The 17,187-nt window shown below is 42.5% G+C and overlaps 1 protein-coding gene across 21 annotated transcripts in view; it reads right to left on the bottom strand.

Annotated features, from left to right (window-relative positions):
• Positions 1-17,187, bottom strand: part of GPHN (gephyrin) — a 590,200-nt gene that overhangs the window by 411,508 nt on the left and 161,505 nt on the right. For 19 of the 21 annotated variants that reach the window (XM_073348373.1, XM_073348352.1, XM_073348355.1 and 16 more), the window contains one exon: positions 11,832-11,910. The exons of the other annotated variants lie outside the window; for them this stretch is intronic. In XM_073348373.1, coding sequence (XP_073204474.1) covers positions 11,832-11,910 — 79 coding nt within the window. The remainder of the gene's footprint in view (positions 1-11,831; positions 11,911-17,187) is intronic. 21 annotated transcript variants of the gene reach the window in all.

Below are 17,187 nucleotides of genomic sequence, written 5' to 3'. Positions count from 1 at the left end.
TAGACAGGCCCTGTGAAGGGGTCTCTCGTTTCTCGGTACCAGTACCAGCACCAACCTCTGTACTGACCTGTTCTGAGGGAGATGTGGAAGAGCTCACCCTTCAGAAGTCGCCGAGTATGAGTATCCTGACTGGTGCCCTTGCAGCTATTCTAACGCCCAAGGGTTCCACACTGGTCATGACACAGGCATCTGCTATTGAATACGTGACCATGGCATCAATGCCATCCCTTGCACCATGTCCAGCACTTGGTGCCTGTAACGCGATCAGTGTTTGTTCCCTCATGAGGCATAGGATTCAGCCTCTGAGTCTGATTCACGGAAGTCACTTCTGGGCGATCATGGTGGCGTGGTGCCGGTTGCCATCAGTAAGTGGTGTTGTGCAGGAGATGAGCAGTGCTGTCCTGAAATGGGGTAGTGCTGGGAAGTAGAGCGGTGCTGCAGGGGAGAGCAGTGACGAAATGTAGATCAGTGCCATGAGGTAGAGCGGTGCCACATGGGTGAAGAGCTATGCCGTTGCATCATTGCCAGCTTGCCCTTGATAGGCACTTGCTTTGGTGCCATAGCATCTTGTGGTGCGGGGGTGTTGCTAACTGTTCACGACTTGCTGGGGCATTGAGAGGGAGAGTAGTTCCCTCTCTGCTTGGAATGCCTCTGGCATGGATGGTAAAGCCAGGCTTGAGTTTTCTTGGTGGCTCTCCCTCGGCAGGTAGAGCATTTGTGTCGGACTCGGCTGTGCCCTTCCCAGCCCCGAAGTCGATGACACTGTGCACTCTGCTGCTATCTCAGAGTAGCCTAGCATGGGCTGCACTCTCTCTGAGCCCCTATGGCCTGCTGGCTTTGGGGTCAGCTAGCGCCCCCAGTCCGTCTTACGCTGCTTCTTCTTCAGCACCGGTGACAGTGAGTGGTGCCAAGAAGTCGGTGCTGGGATTGTCTTCTTGTGCACCGGTGGAAAATGACGGGGTCAGGAGTCCTCTGTAGAGCCCTTCCTCGGAGCCAAGGCACTTGAGGCAACTGTCATGCGGCATCGGCTTGTGACATGCAGCACATGGCTTAAAACCTTCAACCTGCGTGCGGGGAATTCGACCTACACTAACTTGTAAACTATTGTTCTAACTACCAACTAATGTAATAACTATATACAATTTTCTATTTACAGAGGTCGACTGAAGAAAGGCATTGAAAGAGCAAGAAACCAGTAATGTTGCAGTGACTGTCAAGGGCAGTAAAAAGGAACTGAAGGGGCGGGGATTGGCAAGCCCCTATATACCGCCCCATGAAGGCGCCACTCTAGTCGGCACAGGAGCCAACCTGACAGATACCACTGAGAGAAAAACTTCCAGAGACCGTGCACATGTACTGACGCGCACACCTATATTGGAATGGACATGAGCAAGCATTCGAAGAACAAGTCCATGACTCTTCTTCCCAGTAGTAGCTTTCCTCAGAGTTCAGCCAGAATTCTGCCTGTAGAAACTGAGAATCTGGCAACCTAGAAACCTAGTCCTGTAGCTCCTGCAGTAGCTGGCCATGTTGTATTTCTGTAAGGACAGGCCTGCAATATGTAGGATAATGGGCTCCAAGACTGTTGGTAGCTTCAAAAATAGCTTCATACCAGAGTGTGGCTGGAAAACCTCTCACACTTCTGAGACTTATTCCATTCTCTACTTATTCAAGATTCTCAGTGGACAAAAGTACCAATGTCCCACTTGGTGAAACGAGAAATTACTGAGTTCCGATATGATCCAGGAAGCTCCTAATATGTTGAAAGCTGACAATATCTAGAAAACCAATAATTCTGTATCCATCTGGTGGCTGGTGGATTCTCTACCCAAGCTTCTGGACTGCTATGATTGAACAGAAGAAGTGGATTTTAAAATGATTCATCTTTGATTCTACAGAAATTGATTACACTCACCTGGAAAAGATTCCTTCTTACTATAGGTGAGTGATTTTTCAAGCCCTGCTACTACATACAGAGGCTTTAACAGTTGCATCAGAATACTGTACACTAATTTCTGAGGAAGAAAATATAATGCACATACTTATGTGTCACTAAAATATGCACCAATTTTAAAAAAATATAGGTAATAGAACTTGTTTGCTCTAAACTCTGCTACAGACCAACCCCTTCCTGCTTCTCCAGGTGGGCACCAATGATACTGCCAAGAATGAACTTGAGCGGATCACTGCAGACTACGTGGCTCTGGGAAGAAGGATAAAGGAGTTTGAGGAGCAAGTGGTGTTCTCGTCCATCCTCCCTGTGGAAGGAAAAGGCCTGGGTAGAGACCATCGAATCCTGGAAGTCAACGAAAGGCTACGCAGGTGGTGTTGGAGAGAAGGCTTTGGACTCTTTGACCATGGGATGGTGTTCCAAGAAGGAGGAGTGCTAGGCAGAGATTGGCTCCACCTAACGAAGAGAGGGAAGAGCATATTCGCAAGCAGGCTGGCTAACCTAGTGAGGAGGGCTTTAAACTAGGTTCACCGGGGGAAGGAGACCACAGCCCTGAGGGAAGTGGGATAACGGGAGGAAGCACGAGCAGGAGAGCACAAGAGGGGAGGGCTCCTGCCTCATACTGAGAAAGCGGGATGATCAGCAAGTTATCTTAAGTGCCTATACACAAATGCAAAAAGCCTGGGAAACAAGCAGGGAGAACTGGAAGTCCTGGCACAGTCAAGGAATTATGATGTGATTGGAATAACAGAGACTTGGTGGGATAACTCACATGACTGGAGTACTGTCATGGAGGGATATAAACTGTTCAGGAAGGACAGGCAGGGCAGAAAAGGTGGGGGAGTTGCATTGTATGTAAGAGAGCAGTCAGTACAATTGCTCAGAGTGCCGTATGAAACTGCAGAAAAACCTGAGAGTCTCTGGATTAAGTTTAGAAGTGTGAGCAACAAGGGTGATGTTGTGGTGGGAGTCTGCTATAGACCACCAGACCAGGGGGATGGGGTGGATGAGGCTTTCTTCCGGCAACTCCCGGAAGTTACTAGATCGCAGGCCCTGGTTCTCATGGGAGACTTCAATCACCCAGATATCTGCTGGGAGAGCAATACAGCGGTGCACAGACAATCCAGGAAGTTTTTGGAAAGTGTAGGGGACAATTTCCTGGTGCAAGTGCTAGAGGAACCAACTAGGGGCAGAGCTCTTCTTGACCTGCTGCTCACAAACTGGAAAGAATTAGTTGGGGAAGCAAAAGTGGATGGGAACCTGGAAGGCAGTGATCATGAGATAGTCGAGTTCAGGATCCTGACACAGGGAAGAAAGGAGAGCAACAGAATACGGACCCTGGACTTCAGAAAAGCAGTCTTTGACTCCCTCAGGGAACTGATGGGCAGGATCCCCTGGGGGAATAAATTGAGGGGAAAAGGAGTCCAGGAGAGCTGGCTATATTTCAAAGAATCCTTATTGAGGTTCCAGGAACAAACCATCCTGATGTGTAGAAAGAATAGTAAATATGGCAGGCGACCAGCTTGGCTTAACAGTGAAATCCTTGCTGATCTTAAACACAAAAAAGAAGCTTACAAGAAGTGGAAGATTGGACAAATGACCAGGGAGGAGTACAAAAATATTGCTCAGGCATGCAGGAGTGAAATCAGGAAGGCCAAATCACACCTGGAGGTGCAGCTAGCAAGAGAAGTTAAGAGGAACAAGAAGGGTTTCTTCAAGTATGTTAGCAACAAGAAGATAGTCAAGGAAAGTGTGGGCCCCTTACTGAATGAGGGAGGCAACCTAGTGACAGAGAATGTGGAAAAAGCTAACGTACTCAGTGCTTTTTTTGCCTCTGTCTTCACGAACGAGATCGGCTCCCAGACTACTGCACTGGGCAGCACAGCATGGGGAGGAGGTGACCAGCCCTCTGTGGAGAAAGCAGCGGTTCAGGACTATTTGGAAAAGCTGGACGGGCACAAGTCCATGGGGCCAGATGAGCTGCATCTGAGAGTGCTAAAGGAGTTGGCAGATGTGATTGCAGAGCCATTGGCCATTATCTTTGAAAACTCATGGCGATCGGGGGAGGTCCCGGATAACTGGAAAAAGGCTAATGCAGTGCCCATCTTTAAAAGAGGGAAGAATGCGAATCCGGGCAACTACAGGCCAGTCAGCCTCACCTCAGTCCCTGGAAAAATCATGGAGCAGGTCCTCAAGGAATCAATTCTGAAGCACTTAGAGGAGAAGAAAGTGATCAGGACAAGTCAGCATGGATTCACCAAGGGCAAGTCATGCCTGACTAATCTAATTGCCTTCTATGATGAGATAACTGGCTCTGTGGATGAGGGGAAAGCAGTGGACATGTTATTCCTTGAATTTGGCAAAGCTTTTGACACGGTCTCCCACAGTATGCTTGCCAGCAAGTTAAAGAAGTATGGGCTGGACGAATGGACTATAAGGTGGACAGAAAGCTGGCTAGATCATCAGGCTCAACGGGTAGTGATCAATGGCTCCATTTCTAGTTGGCAGCTGGTATCAAGCAGAGTGCCCCAAGGGTCGGTCCTGGGGCCAGTTTTGTTCCATATCTTCATAAATGATCTGGAGGATGGTGTGGACTGCACCCTCAGCAAGTCTGCAGATGACACTAAACTGGGAGGAGTGGTAGATACGCTGGAGGGTACGGATAGGATACAAAGGGAACTAGACAAATTAGAGACCAAAAGAAATCTGATGAGGTTCAGCAAGGACAAGTGCAGAGTCCTGCACTTAGGACGGAAGAATCCCATACACCGCTACAGACTACGGACCGAATGGCTAGGCAGTAGTTCTGCAGAAAAGGACCTAGTGGGTTACAGTGGATAAGAGGCTGGATATGAGTCAACAGTGTGCTCTTGGTCCCAAGAAGGCTAACGGCATTTTGGGCTGTATAAGTATGGGCATTGCCAGCAGATCGAGGGACGTGATCATTCCTCTCTATTTGACATTGGTGAGGCCTCATCTAGAGAACTGTGTCCAGTTTTGGGTCCCACACTACAAGAAGGATGTGGAAAAATTGGAAAGCGTCCAGCGGAGGGCAACAAAAATTATTAGGGGACTGGAACACATGACTTATGAGGAGAGGCTGAGGGAACTGGGATTGTTTAGTCTACAGAAGAGAAGAATGAGGGGGGATTTGATAGCTGCTTTCAACTACCTGGAAGGTGAAAGGTTCCAAAGAGGATGGATCTAGACTGTTCTCAGTGATAGCAGATGACAGAACAAGGAGTAATGGTCTCAAGTTGCCGTGCGGCAGGTTTAGATTGGATATTAGGAAAAACTTTTTCTCTAGGAGGATGGTGAAGCACTGGAATGCGTTACCTAGGGAGGTGGTGGAATCTCCTTCCTTTGAGGTTTTTAAGGTCAGGCTTGACAAAGCCCTGGCTGGGATGATTTAATTGGGGATCGGTCCTGCTTTGAGCAGGGGGTTGGACTAGATGACCTCCTGAGGTCCCTTCCAACCCTGATATTCTATGATTCTCTTTTCTGGAAGAAGCCCAGAGAGCTTAAAATGCAATCACTTGAAGCCTTAAGGACTGAGACTCAGTCCTTCAAAGCAGCCATTGAGCAGAAGGTGAAGACAATCTTGATCAATACTGATTTTTCATTGAGACCATGTCATCCCAGGGTTTGAAAACATGACATATGCAGTAGTAACCCTTTGGATGCAGAATCTTGTAGAATCCTTTCTGGCCGGAAGGAGGTCATTCATCAACTGGTCAGGATACCTGAAGCCACAATGGTTCACCCTTTTCTGTTTCTGCTTGCCAACTGAAAGGTGGCAGCATGTCCTGGCTCCCTGACAGATTACCAGCCTATGATGTTGCAGCAGCTGGATTGCTCTTTGGGTGATCCAAATAACTTTTTGTCTGTATTAGAACCTAATCAGGAGGTTTCCTAAATAGTGGAATACATTAACTTCCTCCTTTCTCGGGCACACTTTTAGCACCACCAGAATTGTGACAGTTACTGTATTGGAAAAGGTGCTTCCCAAGCACTTGGTTGTACTCCCACTCTCTTTAGAAAACAATCTCCAAGAGTAGGATCCATAAGTAGGATATCAATCCTGTGGGGAAATAGCTCCAATGTCCAGGAGATGTTGAGCAGTATTTGACATAGCTTTCTGTGACAGGGCATGATCAGAAGCACCTGGATCATGCAGATTACTGCAGAAGGAAGCACAGAGAATGAGTCTGGGTTGAGGAGTGAAGGTTGCGAGGAAGCCTCCCCTTGCTGTAAGCCTGCTTTACACTGTGTAACTTTGTAAGAAAAGAATAAATATTCACCTTGGTGAAAGATAACAAGCTGGTGTGTGTTTGTGATTGTGAGACCACACAAACTGGCCAGGCAGTGGAGTTCACTGGTTAATGACAGAGGCACCTTGTGACACCATCCATTTCGAAGGGTTAAAGCAAAGCGATTTAGTGACAAGAAATTTGGTAGGAGGGTAAGAAATTTCTGGGAGGTAGTTGTGCTGAATGATGTCCAATACCCATTTGTCCCAGTGGTTTGGAACCCAGAACTGGAAAAAAAAATTCCTTAAACATGCCACTGAGTTGTGGGTGATGTGAGCTGGCCAGCCTTCATTCCTTACTGGAGCAGGGCTTGAGAAGCTTTGCCTTCCTCCAAAGCCTCAAGGAACTCCTGAGAATTCCTCTTCAGTATCAGCAAGGACATCTTGCTAACAACTATGTCTGCTCTAACTTACAGCAGCCCATTTGGTTACAGCAGCGAACAGAATTCCGGAATTTCTATAGCATTGTGTGCTATGGGTCTGCTCCCAGTCTGGTCCCTCCCACATCCAGACCATCTCTGGAACCCCTTATGCCATTGTCTGCAAGGGGGTTGTGTGCAGCCACTAACAGAAAGACCACCTATGATGTGCCTACACCAGGGGAATTCTTCCCTGGTCTGATGCAATGCTTTCAGTGGCGCCTATAAGCTATTGGAATGATGTACAGAGCTAGGCCAGAGGCAGAATCTGCATCTAGATTTGTTTTCTTTGTGTATTACTAGCCATGTTAGGTAACCGTAGCAAATAAAATAAGTTTTTATTGCTTTTTACTCCTATTAGCTCTCCTGATTGCAATGCTAAGAGAGTGAGCTGGAGTCTACATCGTTTTGTGTCCCATCTAGGGTGACCAGAGGTCCCGATTTTATAGGGACAGACCTGATTTTTGGGTCTTTTTCTTATATAGGCTCCTATTACCTCCCACCCCCACCCCGAATTTTCACATTTGCTGTCTGGTCATCCTAATCCCATCGGTATTTTTACCAACTTCCATTTACAAGGCCATTCAGTTAGACATAAGTAAAGACCATGAGAAAGTACAGTTGTGACTGAAGACCTGATCTGGCCAGTAAACCCTTATTACTGGTGATGACGTGTGAGAAGGAAAAAACAGTTTGCTTGTCAGAGCCCACACTGAGTTTGCAGAGCTGTTAGAAAAAAAAAATCTATTATTGGTAACTCAGCACAACTGATATGATGTCACTCAGATACTAAACATAGAACCCTACTGTCAGGGTTCCCTCCCCACTCTGAACTCTGGGGTACAGATGTGGGGACCCGCATGAAAGACCCCTAAGCTTATTTCTACCAACTTAGATTAAAAACTTCCCCAAGGCACAAATCCTTCCCTGTCCTTGGATGAGTACTGCTGCCACCACCAAGTAAGTTAGACAGAGATTCAGGAAAAGGACCACTTGGAGTGCCTGTTTCCCCAAAATATTCCCCCAAGTCCCTTCACCCCCTTTCCTGGGGAGGCTTGAGAATAATCTAACAACCAGATAGGTAAACAAGGTGAGCACAGACCAGACCCTTGGGTTTTTAGGACACTAAAAACCAATCAGATTCTTAAAAAACAGAACTTATTATAAAGAAAAAAAAGTAAAAGAAGCACCTCTGTAAAATCAGGATGGAAGGTAATTTTACAGGGTAATAAGATTTAAAACACAGAGGATTCCCCTCTAGGCAAAACTTCAAAGTTACAAAAAACCGGGATAAACCTCCCTCTTAGCACAGGGAAAATCCACAAGCTAAAACAAAAGATAAACTAATGCATTATCTTGCTATACTTAAAATTTGTAATCTTAGAGGCTTATTTCAGGTATGGTTTTAGGAGAGGGTTTTTTTTTTTTCTGCCTTGTCCCTCTCTTTGTCCCGAGAGAACAACAACAAAGCACAAAACAAAAAACCTCCCCCCACAGATCTGAAAGGATCTTCTTCTCTTACTGGTCCTTTTGGTCAGGTGCCAACCAGGTTATTTGAGCTTCTTAACCCCTTACAGGTAAAGGAGAGATTTTATGCTACCCTTTAGCTATATGGTTGTGACACCTACAATGACATATTTAAAGTGTTCCTTTTCAACATATAATCACACTTAAAACCTTGCAGAATAGGCTTCTATTTGACAACTCTTTGCAAAGACACAATGAAACATTTGTGACGACACTAGATTTCTGACAGAAGCTAAACATGACAAAAGACTATACAGACACCAGTACAGTTGAGAAAAATATATAAAAACTAAACCTAATGCAAAAGAGAGAAGCCATTTGTAATTAAGCTTTTGTATCATACAGGTTTGATGCAAGAGAAAAATTTATAATAAATTGCTATAGCTGCGTTGATCCCAGGATATTAGAGATATAAGCTGCGTGAGGTAATATCTTTTATTGGACCAGCTTCTGTTGGTGAGGGAGACAAGCTTTCAAGCTTACACAGAGCTCTTCATCAGGTCATCTTTCATCAACAGAGGTTGGTGCAATAAAAAATTTTTAATGTCAGACTTTAAGAGTAATACTGTATTTCTACCACCTCTGACCATAGTCCACATCACTTGCTGATAATGTGAATTTAGACATTAATATTATACACAAAGTATCAGTATTAATATATATTAATAAACCTACATTCTTTTGAATTCCAGCTCTCAAACTGTTTTATTTGAATCAGGACATGCTATTTGTAGTAGAGAGAGAGAGAGTCTGGAGCATGAGGTGTAGTACAAGGCCTGAGGCATGAACCAAAGTCAGCAAAAGTTATGCCCTGTCAAATGCAGATGCTTACCTGCAAGTTCACTATCCTGTACATGAACTTGGCACTGGTATTGCTAGCATTGCTAAAACACACTGAATATGTAAATATATTCCAGCAGCCAAGGACAAGAACACTCCAATTTAGCACACAATAAGATGGTTTGACAGAAGTGATGAATAGCGATGTTTTGTCTGAACCATCAGGAGAAAGGTACAAAGGGAGGTAACAAACATGTCATGAAACAGATAAGGTGATACATAAGTTGTTTATCCCAGATTGTTTGTCTCAGTATATAAATGTTGGGATGCCTCGCCTTAACCCTTTGTCTGGCCTCGGTGGGGGGGGGGGAGGGGAGAGGGGAGAGCGGAAAGTCCCGCCACTCACTGAGCTAGTCCACTGTAACAGGTATACATGTGCTAGTGTAACTGTAGACATTGATCTGGGGAGCTCGGGCCATGCTTCGTTGACAATAATTCTGGCCATGTGCTTTCCCCACTAAACCAAATCGGTGGTCTCTTCGGACAGTTCGACGGAGGTCTGATGGGCTGGCTATCTGCACAGAACTGGCACAGTACAAAGAGAATGAACTCACACACAGCCAGCAACTGAAACACTATTCAGTACAACAATTATACAAGATAATTTCAACCGATTGCTCCTCAGAATGTAATTCAGCTTTACCCTTCTCCCATAAAAATGCTGATATATCACCTTTATTGACATTGTAGGCCCAATCATTGGCCCTGCTTTGTCCCCTTTGCACTGTTCTGGTGGTGGAAGGAGACAAAAAAGGTCTCTCTAACAGCCAGGTGGGTTTCCTCTGGCAAAGCACTAGAGCCAATAATGTTGCATTGTGTGTCAAATCACTTCAGTCATTTTCCATACTGGCCATTCCCTCACACAACTACACATTTTATAAGAACTGTTCTTAAACAGTTACTCATTATTAAATCCCTACCTCATAAGAATGTTCATCAGGAAAGTCATAGAAAGAGAGAGCACAACACATTCACATCATCAGGAGGGAAGATAAAAATACTATTTCTTTCTTGTATTATACTTTGTTGTACAATATACTTATTATGATCACTATTCTTGAAAAAGTAATTGGTTGTGAGGCTGAGTAAATATCCCAAACTTGCCTCACCTTTTAATCAATCTCAGCAGCCACTTACTACCACTTATGCTACAAACAATAGTCACAATTTATTTTTGATTTTCCTAGTTTAAACTAATTAATGGATTACAATCTATCTCATACAAGTTATGGGCTGGGGGGAAGGAGTTAGAGGATTTCATTACTTTGAGGTGGTGGAAAGAAAAAACAATATTCCACAACAAACACCATTCACCATCTCTGCAGTGAATCTTTGTAACAGGACTACAGCTGTACAAGACTTCTAAGTCACTGTTGTACATTATGTACAGCTCTTGAAATCACATTTGCATCTCACCACAACAGACACAATTCTCAAGAATAAAAAAAAACCCATGAAAGGATGTGCAGCTGAAAACGAGGCCCCTTGAAATAGTCTCAAATTGGACACCCAAAACTGAGGCACTGAAAATCTCTAGTCATTTTTGAAAATTTAGCCTCCCGTTTCTAACCATTCAATAACTTCTCAGGCAATGAATGTACATCTCCCCTCCTCTTCTTTATATTTTTCTGTGGTATGAATTATCATATACTAAATACATTATGAGCTTGTTCCCTCAGTTTGAAACTTCAGGACCTTCATGTCGCGTTTGTGCTCTAGCAATGTGACAAATTAATTGGTGTGCTTGCATCTATCAGTAAAAATCTTCTATGTTTGAAATAAGGTTTCAAACATGGCCTCTTCTCTGCTGCTTCTCAAACAATATTGAAAACTTTTTACCTGTTTATATTGACAGGGCCAATCATGTTCAAAACCCATTATTAGAAAGGCACAATCAATTCTGCTAGAAAGAGACAGGACCACATTTTCTTACAACAGGTGATACACTTAGGTGTTTATCTATAGCAATGGGAAAAGCATTTTTAACATTACTTCATGAGGAACCTGGGAAAAGCCATGTTTGACACAATACTAAACATGGCTTCACTTCCTAGTGACAGGGCTTGTAAGGGGGAAATAGGATTTATAGAAACAGACAGACAGTCCTATATTGGACTACTGCTGAGTGGGAGGATGTGTGCATTGTCCTGGTCACTAAACAAGTAAGATTAGAAAGGATGGCCACATAGTTCTTTGGCCTCTTGCCTTAGACTTTCAAAGGTTGTGCCTGTGTTATGGGACGAATAAGGGACTGTAACTGACCTGTTCTCCTAGTATGAAGTGAAGTTGCCAAAAATTTGTTTGGCATAAATAAAAAGTACTGAAAGAAACAGGAGTTTTTAAAAAATCAGCTGGAAGAAAATCAGATCAGATATGAAGAAAACCAAGACTTCCAAAGTAAAGAAAACTCAGAGTAAATTCAAAATCAGGAGATTAAAATCTAGTTATATGTTTTGTGCCTATAAAAAATGAAGAAGAGGACATGGGTACAATGTGTCTTCCTTTACAACAATAACCCTGCTGCTGACAAAGTGTTCCATTTATTATCTGTGCTCTTTGGGAGTTAAATCAATGATGCCATTCCTTTTCCTCTGTCTCCTCAGAGAAAGACACAATGAGGTTCCAGTCACATCTGTCTGTATTATAGACTCAGCACATGGTACACAGACTCCTACAAAAGCAAAGTGTGCTTCATCACATCTAAATCTGTCCCTAATTACAATTACACACACAGGATATAATAACATAGCTTTTCTATGCTCAGCTGTAGCAGCCAGATACTCACAAAGATGGGTCTTGGACCAGATCTTTAAGGTTTATCCCACTGCGATCTTCAGCAAGGTTCCTAAAACAACTGTCGCTCACTAAAAAAGAGAAACACAAGAAATGAACATTTGAGAACTGTGTACAGTTTTTGTCAGCCAAGTAATAATATTTGTTTGGTTGGCAGGTTGTTTATTTAAAGGAAAGCTCAGAGCTCATCCATTAAATTACTTTTCAGTGAAGTTTCACCTAATTTAGATATGTTGACTAAAGCACAAAGAGGTCAGAAAACTTGTCATGAGGAGGGTCATTAAGTGCCTCAGCCAGGGCCCTCAACACTCCTAAATCCCTTGCTCTCACAAGCCAACCACACAATCTCATCAAACATCACATGAGAGGCATAAATATATACAAATATGAAAAATTATAGTGTAATTGTGTCAATCACACACAATTCAATACTCTAAAGGGTTCAAAATATTGAGAATTGCTATATTTTAACATTTCAAGTTTTCAATAGTTTATAGTATGGTATAAATTGTTTACTTGAATTGAAGTAAACATACAATAATTTAGATGGTATAATTATTAATACAACTTATAAATGATATTAAAATTGTGTTTAAAACAGTTTCAGTGGAATAATCCACCTAGGAGATTTACCATAATAATTCAAGACACAATGAATTACATAGGGCAATTAAGTTTAAAAGAACATTATCCATGTATTTTTGTTTTGTTTTCCAAAAAACATATTTATTGTGTGAACCTGGAGCCCAAAAGCTCCTTGTTGCATAATTCCCTCCTCATATACACACCCTTAGTACTCTTTGCAGCATTGTTATAGTGTAGTACTTTGCATTTGTCCTTACTGAATTTCATCCCATGTATTTCAGACCATTTCTCCAATTTGTCAAGAAAGTATTATTTTGAATTCTAATCCTGTCCTCCAAAATGCTCCCAGCTTGGTATCATCCACAAACTTTATAACTGTACTCTCTGTGCCATTATCTAAATAATTTATGAATATGTTAAACGGAACTGGACATAGGACAGATCCCTGCAGGACCCCACTCAATATGCTCTTCCTGCAGTTGTGCACCCCCCCCCCCATAGTAACTTTGTCTAGGCTATATTTCCTTAGTTTGCTTATGAGGGGATCATGTGAGACAGCATCAAAAGCCTTACTAAAATCAAGATATATCACATCTACTGCTTCCCCACCAAGTGTTGTTACCCTGTCAAAGAAGGATATTAGGTTGGTTTGACATGAGTTGTTCTTGACAAATCCAAGGTGTTACTTATTATCTTCTAGATGCTTACAAACTGATTGATTATTTATTCATTAACTTTCTGGGTACCAAAGTTAAAGTGACTGGTCCATAATTCCCTGGGTTAGCCTTATTCCCCTTTTTATAGATAGGCAGAATATTTGCCCTTTTCCAGTCCACCAGGATCTCTTCTGCCCTTTATGAATTCTCAAAGATAATTACGAATGGTTCAGAGATTTCTTCAGTTTCTTAAGCACACCTCTACCCTGATATAATGCTGCCCTTGGGAGCCAAAAAATCTTACCGTGTTACAGGGGAAACTGCATTACATTGAACTTGCTTTGATCCACTGGAGCGCGCAGCCCCGCCCCCCCCAGAGCGCTGCTTTACCACTTTATATCCGAATTCATGTTATATCGGGTCACTTATATCAGGGTAGAGGTGTACTCTAGGTTGTATTTCAGCAGGCCCTGCTTACTTGGAATCATCTAACTTGTCTAAATAATTCTTAGCTTGTTCTTTCCCTGTGTTGGCCTCAGACACTACACCACTTGCACTGATGTTCAGTATGTTAGTCATCCATTCACTGCTAACCTTTTTGGCGAAAACTGAAACAAAAAAGGCATTTAACCTTCAAGCCATTGTTGCATTTCCTGTTATTTCCTGTTATTGTCTTTCCCTACTCTTGAATAATGGGCCTACTCTGTCCTCTCCCTCTTGCTTCTCATGTATTTGTAAAATCTTTTTTTTTTAACTTGAATGCCCTAGCAAGTTTAATCTTGTTTTGTCCCTTGGCCTTTCTAATTTTATCCCTATATGGTTGGAGTTTTTTTTTTAATTCAAAACCAGTTTATTGTGCTAGAAATTATTAAGTGAACTTATATGGTCTGTGTTATGTATGAGGCCAGACTAGATGATCATCACAGTCCTTTCTGTCCTGAAAAAAAATCTATAACTCTCATATTGGTCTCTTAGGGCTATTGGTAGCCAATGCAAGTTAGAGCAATCCTCAATGCAGCCAGCCAGCCTAAGATCCTTGTGTCTAGACAGAAAACTCAAATCGCGTTATAACAACACAGTTAGTAGGTTAATTGAAGAGCTTTCAAATGATGTAAAATACCAACTAACTCAAAGTCTGTGTACATGTGAAGAGTTTTCAATTCAGCTTCATATGACAACCAATGTTGGTAATGCAGCACAATTATTAGTTTTTGTTCGTTAGGTTTGGCTGGGAAAAAATTTTAGAAGATTTTAATTTTTGTCAGGAATTACTGGAACAGACAACAGGTCAGGAAATAGTCAAATTATTGGATATTTCATGAAAACTGAATTGCTAAATTTGGAGAAGTGTGGTGCTGTTTGCATGGACAGTGGTGCTGCTATGGTAGGCAATAAGAGTGGTGATGTTGCAAGAATATGAGCCATAAACCCATGGGTAATTGTAACACACTATATGTTGCATCACCAGGCCCTTGCATCAAAGAAAAGGGACCCAAATTAAATGATGTGCTAAATGAAGCTGTGACAGTTGTGAATTTTGTAAAGTCCTGGCCTTTGAATTCATGCCTTTTTCCAAAGCTGTGTTTAGAAATGGGTGCAGGACATGACAAATTATTGTTTCATACAGAAGTGTGTTGGCTATCTCACAGCAGAGTGTTGGAAAGAGTTTTTGAGCTCCACAAAGAGCTGCTGGGTTTTCTTTCTGTGCAATCCCAAGATCACTGCAAACTTTTCTGATCTGATATGGATCATGAAGCTTGCTTACCTCACAGACATTTTTAACTTGTTGAATGCACTAAACCTGTCCACACAAGGGGGCGATACAACCATACTTGAGGTGAGTGACAAGACTGCAGCTTTTCAGAAGAAAATATAGATTTGGAAAACTAGACTGAGCAGTGGAATCTCAGAGATGTTTCCACTATTGACAGAATTTCTGAATACTAATAGCATCACAACTGACTGCATGAGAGAGAGAATCGTTGCTCAACTTTCAATAATATAAACATGGAGGAATATAACTGAGTTCTGGATCCGTTCTCAACTTTTGCTATGTCATCCTGCCACTGGATTGGAAAAGCAGGACAGGAGCTGCTCGAACTATCCTGTTTCTGCACACTGAAAATTAAAAGCGGCAAAGAGTCCTGTGGCACCTTATAGACTAACAGACATATTGGAGCATAAGCTTTCGTGGGTGAATACCCACTTCGTTGAAGCATGCATCCGACGAAGTGGGTATTCACCCATGAAAGCTTATGCTCCAATACGTCTGTTAGACTATAAGGTGCCACAGGGCTCTTTGCCACTTTTACAGATCCAGACTAACACGGCTACCCCTCTTATACTGAAAATTAAGTTTCAGAAACAGACACCTTGACAGTTTTGGCCAACTGTTGCACTAAAGTACCCAATTTTAGTTACAGAAGCAATGAAAGTGTCACTACCTTTCCCAATAACACACACACACAAAGCATCATTCTCTGCCATGACAGCTATGAAGACAAAGTTCAGGTCCCGACTGGAAATGAAGAATGATTTACGAGTTTACTTGTCAATCATCACACCAAGAATAGACAGACTGCAGTAAGACATAGGCACACCCATCTCACTGATTATCTATAAGTACTCATACTCTTTTTCTTAAAGCATTACAAATAGAACGTGTTTATATGAAGTAAACATATACTTTTGTCAATCAGTTTCTCATTTGGGGGGTCCATGATTAACAGTGCATTTGAAAAGGGGTATGACTTCAAAAAAGGTATGAGAACTTTGGCCTTTGTATGAAAAGATTCTTTACTATACAGTATTTTATGATGATTAAATTTTTCTTATAAATTATTCCTTTTTTGTTTTGTTTTTTTAAAATATCAAGTACCTTAGAATTTCCTTAAAAGAATATGATTTATCTTAAGAAAATGTCTTGATCTTCTTTGACCTAGCTGTCTCTATGGTGTTCTTCTGTGAACAGTCCATAGCAGAATTTGATTTCTTTCGCCTTTATATAGAATTTTCCCTTAGAATCACCATTTGTATTATAGTGTTGCCCAGAAGTCCCAATTCAGATTCAGGTCCCATTGTTCTGGGCACTGTTTGCATATACAGTGAGACACAGTCCCTGACCAAATAAGCTTACAATCTGAAGTCCTGATTCAGTAAATGCTTGGGTACATGAGCAGCTCCTCTCTAACTTAAAGATGCATCCTTTTGTAACAAGAAGTAACGGCTTTTGGAACTCAGATCTTAGGCCTAAACAGAGATAGCAGTAGGTTTCTTTTCCAAATTACAAAATGCCTCTTCCAGAAAGGCTACTATTCATCACCAATAGCATTCCTTGTCTAATAGGTATGTCTTTACAAAAGAATAGCCTGGGACAGGACAGTACGGGCAGCTGAGGACTCCTTCACCAGCCTTAAAGGATCAGTATATCCCATTAGAGCAGCTTTAAATGAACTTTGCTGACATATTTGTGTGACCAGTGGATGCCAATCTGTCACCTGAAGGCTGCTTCTACACCAGATCAGCTAACTGCCCCACAGTCAGTTTTGTCAGCCAGAGTTCATGCCCTGCCTATGTTCCCTTTCCTGTGGCATATATAGGAGTCATTATGCAAGCCTTATCCCATAGAGGATTGTCCCACATCCTTCACTGAATGTGGTCCATGGACATTAAAGTCAGCAAAACCTGTTTTGAAAATTGCACTTAACTACCTGTACAAGCAATCACAGTGCATCTCTTTATGTATGCTCTTAGGATGGGGTCCATGGAGGGATGTAAGAATTACAATGCTGAACATCATGGTACCTAACTTTTAGGCGCCTAGAAAGTCACAGAAACAACACTGCGATCCACAAAGTTTAAGTTAGACACCTAGGCTCCCTAATACTATGAATAGGTAGAGGCAGGCACCTAAGAATGCTATCAACAAAGCCAGCCAGCTGGGTGCTGACTAAACTAGCCAATGGGAGACACTGGGCAGAGGGGTGTGTGCTGGGCAGAGGGATGTGTGCCAAAACCCTCTCTTGGTGACATGTGCATAAAACCAGACTGCGGGGTGGGGTGGGGGGGTGGGGGATGGATGACAGGTTTCAGAGTAACAGCCATGTT

The sequence above is a fragment of the Lepidochelys kempii genome, chromosome 6 (assembly GCF_965140265.1).
Source record: "Lepidochelys kempii isolate rLepKem1 chromosome 6, rLepKem1.hap2, whole genome shotgun sequence".
NCBI lineage: Eukaryota > Metazoa > Chordata > Testudines > Cheloniidae > Lepidochelys > Lepidochelys kempii.
The sequence above is the reverse complement of the archived record's forward strand: the minus strand, read 5'-3'. Positions and strand labels throughout refer to the sequence as shown.